Source organism: Pygocentrus nattereri, chromosome 12 (genome assembly GCF_015220715.1).
Source record: "Pygocentrus nattereri isolate fPygNat1 chromosome 12, fPygNat1.pri, whole genome shotgun sequence".
Lineage (NCBI taxonomy): Eukaryota > Metazoa > Chordata > Actinopteri > Characiformes > Serrasalmidae > Pygocentrus > Pygocentrus nattereri.
Window position 1 is genome coordinate 6,689,990 of NC_051222.1, and position 16,550 is coordinate 6,706,539.

Consider the following 16,550-nt stretch of genomic DNA (forward strand, 5'->3'; position numbering starts at 1 on the left):
GCGCACACTCAAGGTTCTCGCTCAGAAGGGCGGCTACTGGTTTGTTTAGTACATGAGGACAAAGAAAGATGAAGCACATGACATAAAAGGCCTTATCTATGTTTTGAAGGGGATTTTGCGGCTCGGCCATGGCGAGCACTAACAGAGAAATTGTCTTCGTCTTGCAGCAGTGCTCACTTGATATGCAAACTGGCTCGTCGGCTCTGAGCCAGACAGTCTAAGCTGAACCAGTCCACATATTGGAGACAAACGGAATTCGCTGCCATTTTCGGTAACAATATCCTCTGAATGTCAGTACCTCGGGGCCTGGAGGGGGGGCGATGGTGGTGGGGGTGGGGGGGGATAGATAAGGAAGAAAAAGAGAGGTCAGCTGGACCTGCCACTCTCATCCACCTCACCCCATTCTCACCCCGCTGCCAGCGGTTTACCCTGAAATGCTGTCTGCCCCTCTTTCCGTCATATAAGCACTCACTCTTTCCCTCGACCTTAAAATGACACACGCTCTCTCAACGAACTGCACCTGCCCCCCGTAACTGGCACGCGCGCAACAGTTTGGCAGCTGGCTACCTGACACAAGTGACCAATAGACGCCTCTAAGGGCCAAGCGGAAATCGGCCCATGTTCGTATGTGCGTCCAAAGAAGCAGTGCAGTGGGCATAGCTGCTGGGCTCAGTGGTGCTTTTTAAATGTCATTGGTCTAAATAGGAGTTTCATCCCTTACTGCCTATACTGGTTCATCTGAGTGGATAGTTAATCAGAAGGAACAAGGAGAGAGAGAGAGAGAGAGAGAGAGAGAGAGAGAGAGAGAGAGAGAGGTTTTCTGATTATCTAGTGGAGCTAGAAAGTAGGGATGTAATAATAACATTTCTCAGTTTTAACATTTGATATGTTGTCTGGGTACTGTTTTCAGTTAAACCGGGTTAAAATCATCATTACATTGCTGATGAGTTTAATGATCTAAAATATAAATATACATTATAAAATGTGCTATAATTTTTCCCAGGTCGCAGTTTATGCATCCTTTCTTTACCGCAATATGTTAAATTCAGCAAGCAGGCAGTAAATGCGCATGAAAATATAAGTTTTATATGGAAAATGTATTTATTTTTAGAATCAAAATCTACTTCCACATATGATTTGTATGTATGAATATGACAGTTGTCACATCGTGGTTAAATTTGAGATTCTTTTCGTTTTTCTCAAATCAATCATCTGACTCTTTTCTTAATGCCAGCAACACATTCTAAAAAGGTTGGGACAGGGCAACAAATCACTAGGAAAGCTGTGCCATGCTACAAAAAAAAACAAAACGGCGGAACCAGTTCATTGCAACAGGTCAGTAAGCTTTCAATAACAGGTCATTAACAGGTCAGTAGTCAGCAGACTGGGTATAAAAGGAGCATCCCAGAGAGGACAGACCTCTTTTTGTAGCCATATGCGCATATACAGAATTCCGGGGCCTATGCAGTTTTTCTTTATGGAAAAATGAATACTGCTGTTGCTGCTGGCGCTGGGGTAAACAGAAATATTTGAAATCCGTATATGGCCATGTATCAGAAGTTTATTTGGGACTGCTACATTTTTGCCAGAAGCTCCCGTCAAATGAAATTATACCTCATGAAAGTGAGTCTATTACTGTATGTCAGGGCTATTTTATATAGGAAAGCCAGCAACTGCAGGTTGCTACTGCCAAAGCAAGTTAACGGCCAAATTTGACGAAGCTTGCTGGCTTGCATGGGTATGTTGGAGAGGTTACCAGTCTTATCATGTCAGGCCAGTGCACAGCAGTATTAGCCTGCATGTAGCAATATACCTATTTCGACTGTAACGACTCCGTTGTTCATTGAAATGGAAAATCTAGGACAAAATGTATTTTTTTGAACATATTTATTTACCAGAGGGTACAATAAAGCCGACTTATGAGCAACTTTGATTTATTTTTCCCATTGAGAAAAATAGCTTAGGCTAGAACCTCCTTTCATGGGTGTAGACTGTAAAATGTTAACTTCAAAGAGAGAGTCTAGTCTACGCCCACAATGAAAACCTAAATTTTACTTTTGGCCACACTTTGGTAAATAATACTAGAATCGATTGCACTGTTCCAAAATCAATGCCGCTGAATCAAATAGATTGATGCACTTATACCCCTATTAGTGAGATGAATTAGGAAGAATGCGAGAGAAGCAGACGCTACCATTAACTACACCCTCAAGAAACCCTGCGCAGTCTTTCCAAAGACATAGATATCCTTTCAAGTACTTAGGCCATCATGGTTAACAGCACCAGCTGTACCACACAGGCCTAAATTTCCCAGTGACACCTGAATGAAAGCACGAAAGCTAATATTGGCTGTGTTTACATGCCTCTTTGAGCTCAGTGCCCACATTAAAATGCTTTTATCGCTGACAGAATTGCAGACGTCGCTCTCAAAAATGACAAGCGTGTTTCATTGCTTAGCAACAGCAGCGGAGACGAACTAGTCTAATGTATCAAATCAGTGATAAAAGCAGCAGAGTAGAGTGACTGAAATGTTAGGAGGGATAAAAAATAAGCCTATCGTGACAGCAAAGTCCATTCAGCCACGTTGGTTTCGGGACATGACTTTTCAGTCCTCAGAGTCGACGCTCCTCTTCTACTTTATTAGAAACTGGTGTGACAGTAGGATAAAAATATGATAAAACTGAATGTGTTTTAACAGCAGCAAATCAGTCTTAACAGTCCTTCAAATCAAGGCTTGTGTTAACGGCCTTGTAAACACCTGCTGAAATGGGACTTTGTTACTGTCATTCTATTTTATGAATGTACCCAATTTTTTTGGATTTTGAAAATCTGTTTGTATTCAGAAGGGAAATATCTCCTATCCTAGAATACTGGACTGTTTTTGAGGTTGTATGTGGACTAATATCTCCTATTCTAGGCATGTCTATTGTGGTTGTATATGGACTAATATCTCCTATCATAGAATACTGGACTGTTTTTGAGGTTGTCTGTGGACTAATATCTCCTATTCTAGGCATGTCTATTGTGGTTGTACATGGACTAATATCTCCTATCCTAGAACATTGGACTGTTTTTGAGGTTGTAAATGGACTAATATCTCTTGTCCTAGGCATGTCTATTGTGGTGTATATGGACTAATATCTCCTTTCCTAGAATATTGCACTGTTTTTGAGGTTGTGTTTGGACTAATATCTCCTATCCTAGAATATTGGACTGTTTTTGAGGTTGTAAATGGACTAATATCTCTTGTCCTAGGCATGTCTATTGTGGTGTATATGGACTAATATCTCCTTTCCTAGAATATTGCACTGTTTTTGAGGTTGTGTTTGGACTAATATCTCCTATCCTAGAACATTGGACTGTTTTTGAGGTTGTAAATGGACTAATATCTCTTGTCCTAGGCATGTCTATTGTGGTGTATATGGACTAATATCTCCTTTCCTAGAATATTGCACTGTTTTTGAGGTTGTGTTTGGACTAATATCTCCTATCCTAGAATATTGGACTGTTTTTGAGGTTGTAAATGGACTAATATGTCTTGTCCTAGGCATGTCTGTTCTGGTTGTATATGGACTAATATCTCCTATCCAAGAATACTGGACTGTTTTTGAGGTTGTAAATGGACTGATATCTCTTGTCCTAGGCATGTCTATTGTGGTGTATATGGACTAATATCTCCTATCCTAGAATACCGGACTGTTTTTGATGTTGTCTGTGGACTAATATCTCCTTTTCTAGGCATGTCTATTGTGATTGTATATGAACTAATATCTCCTATCCTAGAATACTGGACTATTTTCAAGGTTGTCTATGGACTAATATCTCTACATTTACAGCATTTAGCAGATGCTCTTATCCAGAGCGACTTACAAGAAGTGCTTTGTCAATCTAGAGAAAGTATCTTTGCTAGTTACCAATAGCTCAGAGAAAAAGACAGTCCTGGGCTCAGATACTGCTAGAAACAAAATGTCACTGCAGACACCAAGAGAAAAAGAAACAGAGTTGAACGCAGAACTCTGTGCCATTCAATGCAATACAATAATATCTTCTTCTCTAGACATGTCTATTGTGGTTGTCTAGGGACTAATATCTCCTATCCTAGAAAATTGCATTGTTTTTCCAGTTGTCTATGGACTAATATCTCCTTTTCTAGGCATGTCTATTGTGATTGTATATGCACGTGTATCTCTTTTTCTAGTGTGTATGAAAATGTATTGTCTTGTTGTGGGACCTGGGATAGAGTTACAAAATATGATGCTACTGTCAAAAATGACATGATCATTCAAAACAAAAAGCAGAAGTAAATTAATATAAATAAGGTTTAATACTCGTAAGCTAAAGTGTTCAACCCAAGCATAAGGAATAATCCAATACAGAGTAGATGCTCTCTGTCTTCCTGTGAGCCCATCTCTTCTTTTATCTCTCTCTCACTTTATCTCTGTTGGCCTTTCTCACTTCTCCTCCTTCTCTCCTGCTCTCTTCTCCTCCACTCTTTTTCTCAGTCAGCCTGTTCTTTCTCACCCCTCTTGCCAGCCCCCTCCCTCGTCTTTCTTTCTGTCCTCAGCAGGTAATTCAGGTCAGTTCTGTTTCTTCAGCTCCACAGAGCTCCACTCGGCCCTGTGTAATCAATCATGGTCTAACCATCTATCTCTGAAGACCTGCTGAAGCAAATAACATGCTGGAGAGGCAGAAAGAGAGAGAGAGAGAGAGAGAGAGAGAGAGAGAGAGAGAGAGAGAGAGAGAGAGAGAGAAATAGAGAGAAAGAGAGAGCAAAAAAGACTCAACTCTTCGTCAGAGTGTCAGGGAAGCAGATACACAGAATCATCAGTCATTGCCATTGTGTAGCAGCACTGGGACTACGTTTAGATTGTGTAATGACTGATTTCTCATTCTGTTTTGTGTCATTATTTGATGCTGGAGGACCTTGAAGGACCTGTTTCTGGTTCCATAATGTGTTACCCAATGAACCAGGTTATAATGGACTTGTTTATGAACCGGAATTATATCATGGTGTGATGCAGAGGGATAAAATAGGACTTCTTTATTAAAACCTTTAAAATTCCAGGCTTACATGCTAAGGCCTATTAACCAATAACTACAGGGATTTCAAGGCAAACTGGCTGAGCTGTTTTTAGATCATAGAAGTGTGTAATAAAACTTCGGGCCTGCTGGTGGGCCCTGGCAACTTAAGATGTGTATGCTTTCCAGCCGATCTGGCTTAGGTACCGATATGGTCTATGGGTGATGTAGCCTACAATGAGCTTCACTGTTTGATTCACCCTTTATTATTCTGCATTTGGGTTTACTAACAGTGATTACTAAAAGCTTATGTTTTTCAGAAGTGGCAGTTGTCTGACTCAAGCGACGAGTGCTTATGAACAATATATGAGTCATGTGATGACTGTGTTTGAATAGCTCTGACTTGGGACACTTACTTTCCCTGCAAGAAAGGTAACTAAATTCTGCAAGGGTACCCAAGCACATTACAGGTTGTGTACCTGGCAGTGGACGTTATAACAAAATGTATGATCTCAGGTTTGTAACTGCAACATACTGCACTTCCCGGTGGATGAAAGCCATAACACCAGCAAAGGGAACCTACAAGGTTGGGCTGTACTACCTATTCCATCAAGTTCATGTATTAATTTTCTAATAAATGGTGCCTGTTGGTTAATGAAAGCGTTCTGTAGCCTAATTCTACCGTCCTGAATTTGCACAAGCAATTTCATTGTTTCACCCAACAATTTTAGTGTTTGTGTTTTAAGTAACTAATTTGATGAGAGCATTCAGAAGTGACCTGTAAGTGGCTTGAAATATGGATATAGATTGATCCATAGCAATAGAGGCAGTCATTGGCTGGAGGTTAGGGATCCAACCCTGTGACTATAAAGTCACCGGTTCGATCCCCTGAACTGATGGTACGTGACTGAAGTGCCCTCGAGCAAGGCACCTAACCCTCAACTGCTCTCCGGGCGCTGCGGATAGGGCTGCCCACTGCTCCAGGCAAGTGTGTTCACTGCCCCCTAGTGTGTGTGCATTCACGACTGTGAACGTGGTATTTCACTGCAGGAATGGGGTAAATGCAATGTGATATTTCCCTGTTGTGGGACTAATAGAGCTCACTTAATCTCAGTTAATCCACAAGATTCATGCCTTTTGTAAAGCCCAAGAACAGCAGCTTCATTAGAATGAAAATTCTATGCAGATTAACGTTAAAAACACTCGACAAAACCAACTAATTACGCATTATATGGGATCAATTCTAACAATTTGTGAAATTTTGCTTGTGTAAGTAAACAAAGCGCATCTCTTTGTCTAGACATGCCTGGAGCTTGAGCGGTACCTCCAGACGGAACCCAAACGGCTGTCGGACCTTTTCGAAGACGAACTGGACTGCCTGCTCTCGCCGGGCTTCACAAAAGCGGACAGTGAGGAGGACATGATGGACCCACTGCTGTCCACCCTCAGCAACCCTCCAAGCCCCCCTCCACCCCTTCTCAGTCCCCCTCGTGAGCCCCTTACATCACCATCAGCCCCTTTGCCTAGCCTAGACCTCGGTACCACGGTCAATGCTGCCCAACTGAATGCAGTCACCTCTCTGACCCCACCCTCCTCACCAGAACTGGGCCGGCATTTGGTCAAGGCCGCTCACACTCTCTGTGCTTCGCCTGATGGGACCCTAACGCTCAAGCTGGTGGCCAGAAAGGTAGCATCTGCCCGGACCACTTCGCCTGAGCACGGGGGAGGCCACAGTGATGGGGAGCAGGTGGGCTCAGCAGGGGGTGGAGACTTAGCAGAGAACAAGAAGAGGGTCCACCGCTGTCAATTCAATGGCTGCCGGAAAGTTTACACGAAGAGCTCTCACCTGAAGGCACACCAAAGAACACACACAGGTAGGAACAAGGTTCAAAGCCTTCAACCTTATTTTATGTGATGTACCGTTAGCCATACATCCAGGTACCTTGTCGCTGTCTCTTTTAAGTCTATGATATTTCTATATGTTATAAAAGAAGCTCCATGATGACGTTATTGCACTGCAGTAGTTCCTAAACTAGCACTTTGAGAGCAGAATTCAGATCGCTATGGTAACAATTACGGTAGATTAAAGAAACAATAAAAGGAGATGTCACAATTATTCCTGTTCAGATGTTAGCTTGGTCAAAGGGGGAGTTTGTGAAGCCAAAGAAGGAAAAAGAAAGAATTTCCAGCTTTGACAGATCAGGGTCTTTACAAATCTAAAGATATGAACCAACAGCTTTGAGAAATCTCTGCAGTGGATGAGCAAAAATGTAGGAATAGCCACTTTCCTCCCTTCATCATCAGTGTTAATAAACACTCAAACACATATGATTCACTCACGAGCAGTAACTGCTTGGTTCTTGGACAGATATGGGCTGAACATCTAAACGTTCCCAAAATTACACTGAGTGTTAACCTTCTAAATCCTGCAAAAAATCTCATTTGCACAATTTTCTCTGACCTCAAACATGGTTAATCAGGCAAAATTGACTGCTATACATTGCAGAGTGAAAACCTGTGGATTATGTGCTCCCATTAATTATTATCTGCATTTACCTCCACTGCAAAACTAAAGGAGCACACTTCAGTCACCAAACATGTCTCGGCTGATTAGCAACAGTTGGGTAAAGGGGTGTAACGCCGTGGGGTGAGGAGGTGGACGCATACGCTGAGATAAGCGACTTTTATTGTGGGCAAATCCAAAATCGGGGTCGAGACAGTCCAGGGTCAGAGAGCCAACATGAACAGATTGGGGTGCAGACATGATAAACAACACAGAACCTCAAACAAAGAGCCAAACACAAGAATACAATACAATACAATACATACATCCAACTAACATCAAACAAAGAGCAACGAAAACTAGGGGCAAACACAGGGCTTAAATAATCACAGGGATGACGAGGGACAGGTGGGAAGAAAACAAGGGGGCAGGACTGAACCAAAACAAAAGCATGTGGAAGATCAAAAGTAAACCAAAAGCACATGGAGTCGTGGGAGGAGCCAATTGTGACAAGGGGAAAGACTGCGTACCATTTTTCTCCAACCACTGCTTTACAGCAGAAGTGCTGACATATTTAGTCCTTGAGGTTTTTTTATTAATTATTATTATTATCTTTCAAACTCTGTTTTTAACTTATACTGAACATTCATTAACTGGCATATCTGGAGCGCTGAGTTTGTCGTGTATCAGAGGAAGCTGGTGTTAAAGCAATGTGTAATGAAGGTCCAGTAAGAAATGTAAAGGAATGTTCCAGATTAAAAATGAATTAATCTTCTATCATCTAACAGTGATTTTTAAGGACAGCACTGACTTGTGAGCCGATGTTGGTTGATGTGGCCTGTGAAGGAAAGTATGGATGATCCTCTTTGTTAGAAACCCCATACCATCATCTTTTTAAAAGTGGGTTCTTCAAGGGCTCTTAAGACAGTAGGACTGTGGAACCCTGATAACTCAGTGGTGCGTTCCTATGTAAAACACTTTATTACATTTCCCTGGAAGGCTCATTGGCATTTCAAAGGAAAACGTGTGAATTTGTTGGGTTTTTTTTTACCTCCACATTAAATGCAAATAAGGGCAAAGAAAATGTTGCATGTAGGCAATAAAATGTACCATTTGTCTTTCTTATTTCCTAGCAATGCGCGATGAGGATTATAATATAATATTATAGTGAAATAATCCTTTTGACAGATTATTTCTTCCATCATAGTTTTTATTAGTTCTACAGTTACAGACTGTAGTCCATCTGTTTCTCTGATATTCTGTTACCCTGTTCTTCAGTGGTCAGGACCCCCATGGACCCTCACAGAGCAGGTACTATTTGGGTGGTGGGTCATTCTCAGCACTGCAGTAACACTGACGTGGTGGTGGTGTGTTAGTGTGTGTTGCGCTTTACATCTACAAGGTGGACCGACAAGGTAGGAGTGTCTAATAGAGTGGACAGTGAGTGGACACAGTGTTTAAAAACTCCAGCAGCACTGCTGGGTCTGATCCACTCGCACCAGCACAACACATACAGTCCTAAGAATGACCCAAATATTACCTGCTCTGTGTGGGTCCATGGGGTCCTGACCACTGAAGAGCAGGGTAACAGATGGACTACAGTCTGTAATTGTAGAACTACAAAGGAGTTATTAACAATGAGCACAGGCGCTCATAACGTTATGCCTGATCAGTGTATAATCAAATATTTTAATATAAGCATAATAAAAGAATAAAAAGCAAGACATTTAAATAATCGGTGCTAATCTGTAAGATCTGTGATAACTTTATCTCATCATCTTTCAGAGCCTACATGCAAGATATTTGAACTTGGTGAGAATACTGTCATCAGAAAGGGCAGTGCCCAGGTCAGTTTTAGTGCCCCATGGTTACCCCCAAGGTTCCACATGGTCTTTAAGGTCCAATTGAGTACTTAAAACGATTTTACAAGTACTCTATATTAACATCTCTGGGGGAGGTTTGCATATTGATGCCTTTTTATTGCTTAAAAATAAAATGAAATAGATGGATGGATGAAATGGATGGAGTCAATACAACATTAAAAGATACAACTACAGTGGAACGTAGTGCAATTAGGTTCCCTAACTAAAGGTACTGAAGATGTGGCCCTGAGGTTTCCACCCTAGTAACAGCGATTGTACAGTTTTGTCTGAGAGCATGGGCTGAGCGGAGATACCGTTAGCTGTTCTCTTGCATTTTGTTGACACTATTAAATATCTCACTTCACCAACGGGCTTAAAAGCCACATGATTAACATCTCAGTTTTTGCGTCACCATGGCAATGCACCTAGTCCCTTCCGGGGTGAACGTTTTTCCAAGGTTGCAACAGCACTCCGTCACAAGCTTCCGGAGTAGGCCGTAACTCTCTGCACATTCAATCTCCATCCAGCAGCGCTCAGCCTGCCGTCAGACTGCTGTCTGCAGAGTGAGTAAGTGCTGTGTGATGGATGGGCAAGGTGGAATGAGACGTGAAGGAGCGTGCGTGCGTGCATGCTTGCACATTCCCGTCAGTTCCCTAACACCGCTTAGCAGACCGTGGCTAGGATTCTTTGGAAACACAACATTCGTCACATGCTTACAGGGTCAGAATCATCTGGATAAGTGTCTTGCGATTGATAGTTAGATTCAAACCGCTCACATTTCCTTGTGGAGCTTCATTCTATGTCCACTTTATTAGAAGCACCTTCTTATTGGCCATTTATTGAGGCTGAGTTGATCTACTTTATTCATGGTCAGTTTCTGACTACAGGACCATTACTAGCTACACTCACTGGCCACTTTGCGAGTAAAAGCTTGGACCCCCTTTTGCCTTCAGAACTGCCTTAATTCTTCGTAGCAGACTTTCAACAATGTGATGGAAACGTTCCTCAGAGATTTTGGTTGGTTATTTGAGTTCCTGTTGTCTTTCTATCATCTGGAACCAGTCTGCCCATTCTCCTCTGACCTCTCACATCAAAAAGGCATTTTCGTCCACACAACTGACCGCTCACTGGATATTTCCTCTTTTTCGGACCGTTCTCTGTGAACCCTAGAGATGGTTGTGTGTGAAAATCCCAGCAGATCAGCAGTTTCTGAAATACTCAGACCAGCCCGTCTGGCACCAACAACAACGCCACTTTCAAAGCCCCTTAAATCCCCTTTCTTCCCCGTTCTGATGCTCGGTCTGCACTTCAGCAAGTCGTCTTGACCACCTCTACATGCCTAAATGCACTGAGTTGCGGCCGTGTGATTGGCTGTTTAGCTCTTTGTGTTAACAAGCAATTGAACAGATATTTTTACATGTGCAACATCAAACTTGACCAGGAACCAAATTCTCACAGGTTTTTTTTAGTTTAACCAACTTGTCTGATATGCAGTGAAACAGGTGTGATTAGATGATGTGTGAAAGATGGCTGGGCCAGATCTGGCCACTGTTTCAATATTAATCCATCGCCCTTAACCAATCAGAGCTTATAACCAATTCTTCTTAATGATGATTCAGATCTACAGCTCGATGAGAAACAAGGCACCATAATGAGTGCTGGTTACAAAAAATCTGATAGTTCAGATTCATAGTTGGATGCCCTCTCATGTATTGCCCATGCTAGAATACACGACGTTAAGGTTCCAACAATCTAAATATGGGAACATTTGGCCACTTTCATCAGTGAACTGCTTAATACATGAGAGTTTGAAGATGGTAAATAAGGGATATAGTGCCTGAACTGTAATGCATGCTAGGACAGGATACCAGGTCGATCTCTATATGCCTTCACTGTCTCTACTCCAGTATTTTTTTTGTTTATACATGTGTCGGTGGGGGTATGTAGGCATAGATGGGTGTATCTGTATATGTATGGATGGATATACTAGGTTTCTTTGATTTATGATGTTTATCTTTTGTTTCTAGGTTAACTTTGTTGTGTCAGCTTTCCAACTGAGGGTGGTTGGGTGGGAGGGAGGGAGTTTGGATGGGGAGAGCATTCATTTGTGTGTGCTATCACTGTACATCGTTCTCTTTAGTATTAAAACTAGAAAAAGTTGTTTGCAAAAAGTAGTGATCAATAGCTGGAGGGCTAGAGAATGGCTCACATGAATTATGCCAGAACAGGTGAGCTGTGGTCTCTAACCGTACACCTGTAAAGTGGAGCTAGCAAGAAGAGATTTCTAATAAAGTGGCCTGTGAGTGTAGAACTTTTCACACTCTACTACTGACGTTAGAGCTGGGAAGCAGGAGAAACGCTGTAGTGAGTTGACTGATTGGTGATTGTTGCTTAAAACCTTTGGTGTTCAGATAAAATTAGACTGCATAATTAATGAAATGTCCAGTTTCACTTCAATTCAGTATAATTTATATGGTGCAACTTTGCAAAAAGTCAAGTCCAAGTCCCAAGTGAGCTAGCTGAGGTTGCCAGTGTCAAGGAAAAAGTCCCTAAGACTAAGAGGAAGAAATCTGGAAAGCAACCATCCATCCATCCATTTTCTAAGCCACTTCTCCGTCAGGGTTGTGGGGGGATGCTGGAGCCTATCCCAGCAGTCTTCGGGCGGAAGGCAGGATACACCCTGGACAGGTCTGGAAAGAAACCAAAACTCAAAATAGGAGCCAGATTGCAAAGTAATAACACAACAAGAGCAATACAATTAAAGAAGGGGAGGTCACGAGTTCAGTCCCTGGTGTTGCTAGTCATCCGTGGTTGGAGGTCCAAGAGAGAGCAATTGACTGTGCTCTCTAGGTTCGTAGGATGGGTCCCCAAACCCCCCCAGCTTGATGTTGGTCAGCGCAAGCATCTGTTAGCTCTGGTGATAGAACTGCCGCTTGGCGCTTTCCTCCAAGTGCGATCAGCTGTCCAATGACATTGCATTAGGAGCAGTCCGAAAAGATGCAGTGGAGGTTCACAGGACTCGGAATAAGCCTGTGCTAGCTTTCACCCTCTCAGCACTGATGGTATCGCGTGACTGGGGAGTGCTAACTAGTGAGTGGAATTGGATATGTTTGAATTGGTAAAAAATAAATAAATAAATATGACAGAAGAATAAAGAATTGACAATGAATGTCATTTAGATTGAAGCCTTAATCTTAATTTCATAGAAAGGCTTATTATTCAGTAACTACAAGGATGTCAACGCAAACTAATAGAGCTGTTCTTAGGGTATAGAAGTGTGGAGTAAAGCCTTGGGCCCGTAGCTTGTTAAGGGGCTAACCAGTTACTACTGTTAGAAGCATAGCAGAGTGAGAATGAAAGTCCATGAAACCCACTGGCTACTCTTGGAAACCTTTCATGATGACATACTAGTATAAATTTGTAAAGAGCTCAGTGGGCGAACTCTATTTATGAGCGAGTAGTTCTAGTTAAAAGTCCATGCAGGCACCGACCTCAGCAGGAGGGTGTGTGGGACATGCAGGTGAGGCTCTCTGGAGTCCATGCTCCAGGATTTATCGTCACATCTTTATGATGCACGTTGTCACAGTTGTGCTTTGCTTTTATGATGTTATAATGTATTGTTACACATATACGCCTCGAACATCTGCAGCCTTCTTCTTGCTTTGGCCAGCAGGTGCAGTGTAAATACCGCATTTGCATTTTTTTATTTGATGTACAGGTTCCATGCTTCATGAAAGGTACTTAATAATAAGAAAGGGTGTGCCTACATCTCAGGAGAAGGGAGATTGAGTGAGAGGTGGCAGCAGGTCAGACTTCTCTGCTTAGTCTCCGGCTCTCAGGCCCATTCTAATGAATCTTGATTTGGGGAGCTGTGGTGGTGATGGGCAGAAAAAGCCTTTTTCCTTCTATATAGCAAATTATAACCACTCTGCCTGCCTCGGCTTTAGCTGGGAAATGTAATTAACTGTGTTTCAGGCACCTGTGAGGCTGCTCAAATTGTGTGTGTGTGTGTGTGTGTGTGTGTGTGTGTGTGTGAGTTTGAGCAAGTCAGGGGGGTTGTGGGGTAGTGGTGGTCTGTTGCCAAGCATGCGTGCATCTCCGCTGAACAGTAGGCTGTAATTGGGGAAGTGTTTGCTTGTGCATGGCATCGGTGTCAACTTACAGCCTCCTCCTTACACCGCTGTCCTCGCAAACTCTCTCTCTCTCACACACACACACACACACACACACACACACACACACACACATAGTATGTGCTGCTGCGGTTGCCAGGCAACTGCATCCTCCCTTGGCAGCGCGAGCCATAATTGGCTGGTTCCAGATTCAACCGGCTGCACTGCCGCCTCCCGTCTTACGCTCGCGCCTGGTTGCTAGGTGACCGACTCCAGCATCCCTGCCTGCCTGACTTATAATTGCTTGGTGTTGTGGCCATGGTGGGTGCAGGTCTAAACCTGCTGTGTGTTGTGTGTGTGTGTGTGTGTGTGTGTGTGTGTGCGCTTTGGAGGCGGTGTTGAAAAAGCCTGGCTTTCCGCGCATTCACTCTGCAAACCGCAGCAATCAAATATGGTTTCAGGAACAAATGCGATCACTCAGTGGATGTGATCATACTTGCTGCTGTACATTACTTTTAATTAAAGTGGCTGAAATTGTTTTCAGCGCATTTCCCCATACCAACGTACTGGCGTGGGTATCTGGACGACAAAACTGCTACATCCATTAAGTGCTTACTGACTTACTCGAGTTACTTACACAAACAGAAGTTTCGACTGGCTCTTGGTCTTCGGAGAACCAGGTAGAACAAGTCCATCAACCTTCATGAAAGGGTTACAGTTATAGCAGAAGTTTCCTGTAGTGTTACAGCGTTCGGTGTTTCCAACCTTTCATGCACTGTGTGTCTAAAAATGTCCAGACAACCTTTCTAATTTGGGAATTCAGCTACTTCAGCTGAGGTTCACACGTTGCTGGTACAGGTGTTCAGTTGTGCACAAGCAGCTTGTATAATCTCCATAGAAAAGCAGTGGTAAAAGAGTGGGGCACTCTGGAGCAGGTGCACAGACCATGAAGCCCAGTGCCAAGCTGTGGATAGAAGGAAATAAAGCCCATAGGTATTGGGCTGTCAAGCAGGAATGCAAGAATGCAGAACTGCATTCTCTGGAGCGTTGGAGCTCCATTCGATATCTTGGGGATGATATGCGTTATATTGGGTATATTGAGTTTGTGATCCAGAATTAACCATCCAACATCAATATATGACCTTACTAAAGCTCTTTTGGCTGAATACAATCAAATGCTCACACTAATGTTTAAGATCAAGGTATATTTTCAAACTTTCCCAGTAGAGTAGAGGCTGTTACCGTAGCAACTCCCTATTAATACCTTAGACTGCATTACCTTTATATTGGTAGCAGTAATCTTTTTTTTTCTTCAAAGCAATTTTAATCTATTCTACTAATTTAGCAACATGACTTCTCAAGGCTGTTTTCTCAATTACTTTAATATGTAAGAATTGTCATATAACAAAGTCACAACCTGCTGTTTTAATCAGCAAACATTTAAATATGTATATACTTCACAGATCAGTGGCCTTTTATTGCTTCTTTTAATGACACAAATCATCAGTTTTCATAGCAACGTGAATTCAGTTCCATGTGTTTGCTCAGAAACTGGCACAGTGCATGTTTTACGCAGTGATAGGAAACGTGGTAAAACACGGTAAGCTCCGATTCAACGTGCTGATCCATTTTACTATGACCAGCAAGGACGTGTGCACATCATGACTACTCTGGGGCAGATTTTAACAGGAGACAAAGACAAAGCCAAAGAAGATACTGGCAATGACAGGATAGGTAAGAGAGGACTAACATGCACAAACGAGTGAAGAAATCAGCATTTAAATGTGTTTTAAAGGCTCCCTCTCTCCTGAAATAAGCTGGCCTTGTTGGGAAGATTTGTGGATGTGGCTAATGGTAGAGACAGAGGCATCTGGCTGACAGTAAATATGAAGTTCCTCCCCATTAAGCATCATTACTGCGCTAATGATCGCCTCTGCCACCACCCAAATAAGCTCCGCACCCCCCATTTATACATTTTACTAAGCAGATAAACAAGCCAGCGCAGACACACACACACTAACAGACGCACACAAGTACTCAGACCGGAGTGCCTTCCACGGAGGGAAATGCGGAGTTGGAAGCGAAAGTGCGTTTCCCCCCCATCTGCTGAAATGGGGGGAACGCTCATGGCTGGGTGTGAGTTTGTTTGGTGCGACAGCTGTGCTGCCTAATGACGATCGTGTATTTCATAAACTCCAATTGTGTCGGCGCACCGCTCAGACGGGCTAATCAACTCCAACACAAATGAATTAGAAAGTTACTGCCGTCGGCCTCCCTCAAGGCAGAAGTTGGTGTGACAATCTGGCATGTGTGTGTGTTCGTCTGTGCCTCAGGTGAGAAGCCCTACAAGTGCTCGTGGGAAGGCTGCGAATGGCGGTTCGCTCGGAGCGACGAGTTGACGAGACACTACCGCAAACACACCGGCGCCAAGCCCTTCAAGTGCGCCCACTGCGACAGGTGAGATCAATGTTAAGTTCATTATCAGACAACTGAGGTATTCGTGTATTAATGCCTCTGTGTTTTCACTCCGGTTACATGAAATCCTCACAAACACAGGTTTATTCAGCTTTTATTTTTTGGCAGCAATCGGTAAATGTAGGCTTTTTTTTCTGGAGGCCCTGTAAAAGGAATGGAAATTGATGGTACATCGCTGATGAGCTGTGAAATGGGAGGGATCAGAACCCCCTGCAGAACAAAAACACCACAAAGATGTTTCCACTTTTCCAAATCATACACATCTTATTCCATAGAAACATGTTCAATCGTTCTTACTGAAGAAGACAAAGCAGAGTTCAACACGTCTTCTTACTGCTTCATGTTTACTGTGTTCACTGCACGTTTCTGACATAGTGAAGGCTTCATTTCTGCAGGTTACAGTGTGTAAAGCTAAAGGATCTCGTGTATGAATTTCTACACACCCTCAAACCTCATATGAGGTATGAGGCATTTTAATGACTAAGCAGTCACTAATGTGAGAGCATAGCATCTTAGCCTTTATTAGACTAACTGCTAGCCAACACAGGCATGTTAGATGATGTGGCAATTGGCAATTAG

General features: G+C 42.8%; 1 protein-coding gene across 1 annotated transcript in view; it reads left to right on the forward strand.

Annotated features, from left to right (window-relative positions):
• LOC108441679 (Krueppel-like factor 7) overlaps window positions 1–16,550 on the forward strand; it is a 50,055-nt gene that overhangs the window by 29,952 nt on the left and 3,553 nt on the right. Inside the window, exons 2-3 of the mRNA XM_017721332.2 lie at window positions 6,320–6,893; window positions 15,830–15,953. Of these exons, the coding sequence (XP_017576821.1) occupies window positions 6,320–6,893; window positions 15,830–15,953 (698 nt within the window). The remainder of the gene's footprint in view (window positions 1–6,319; window positions 6,894–15,829; window positions 15,954–16,550) is intronic.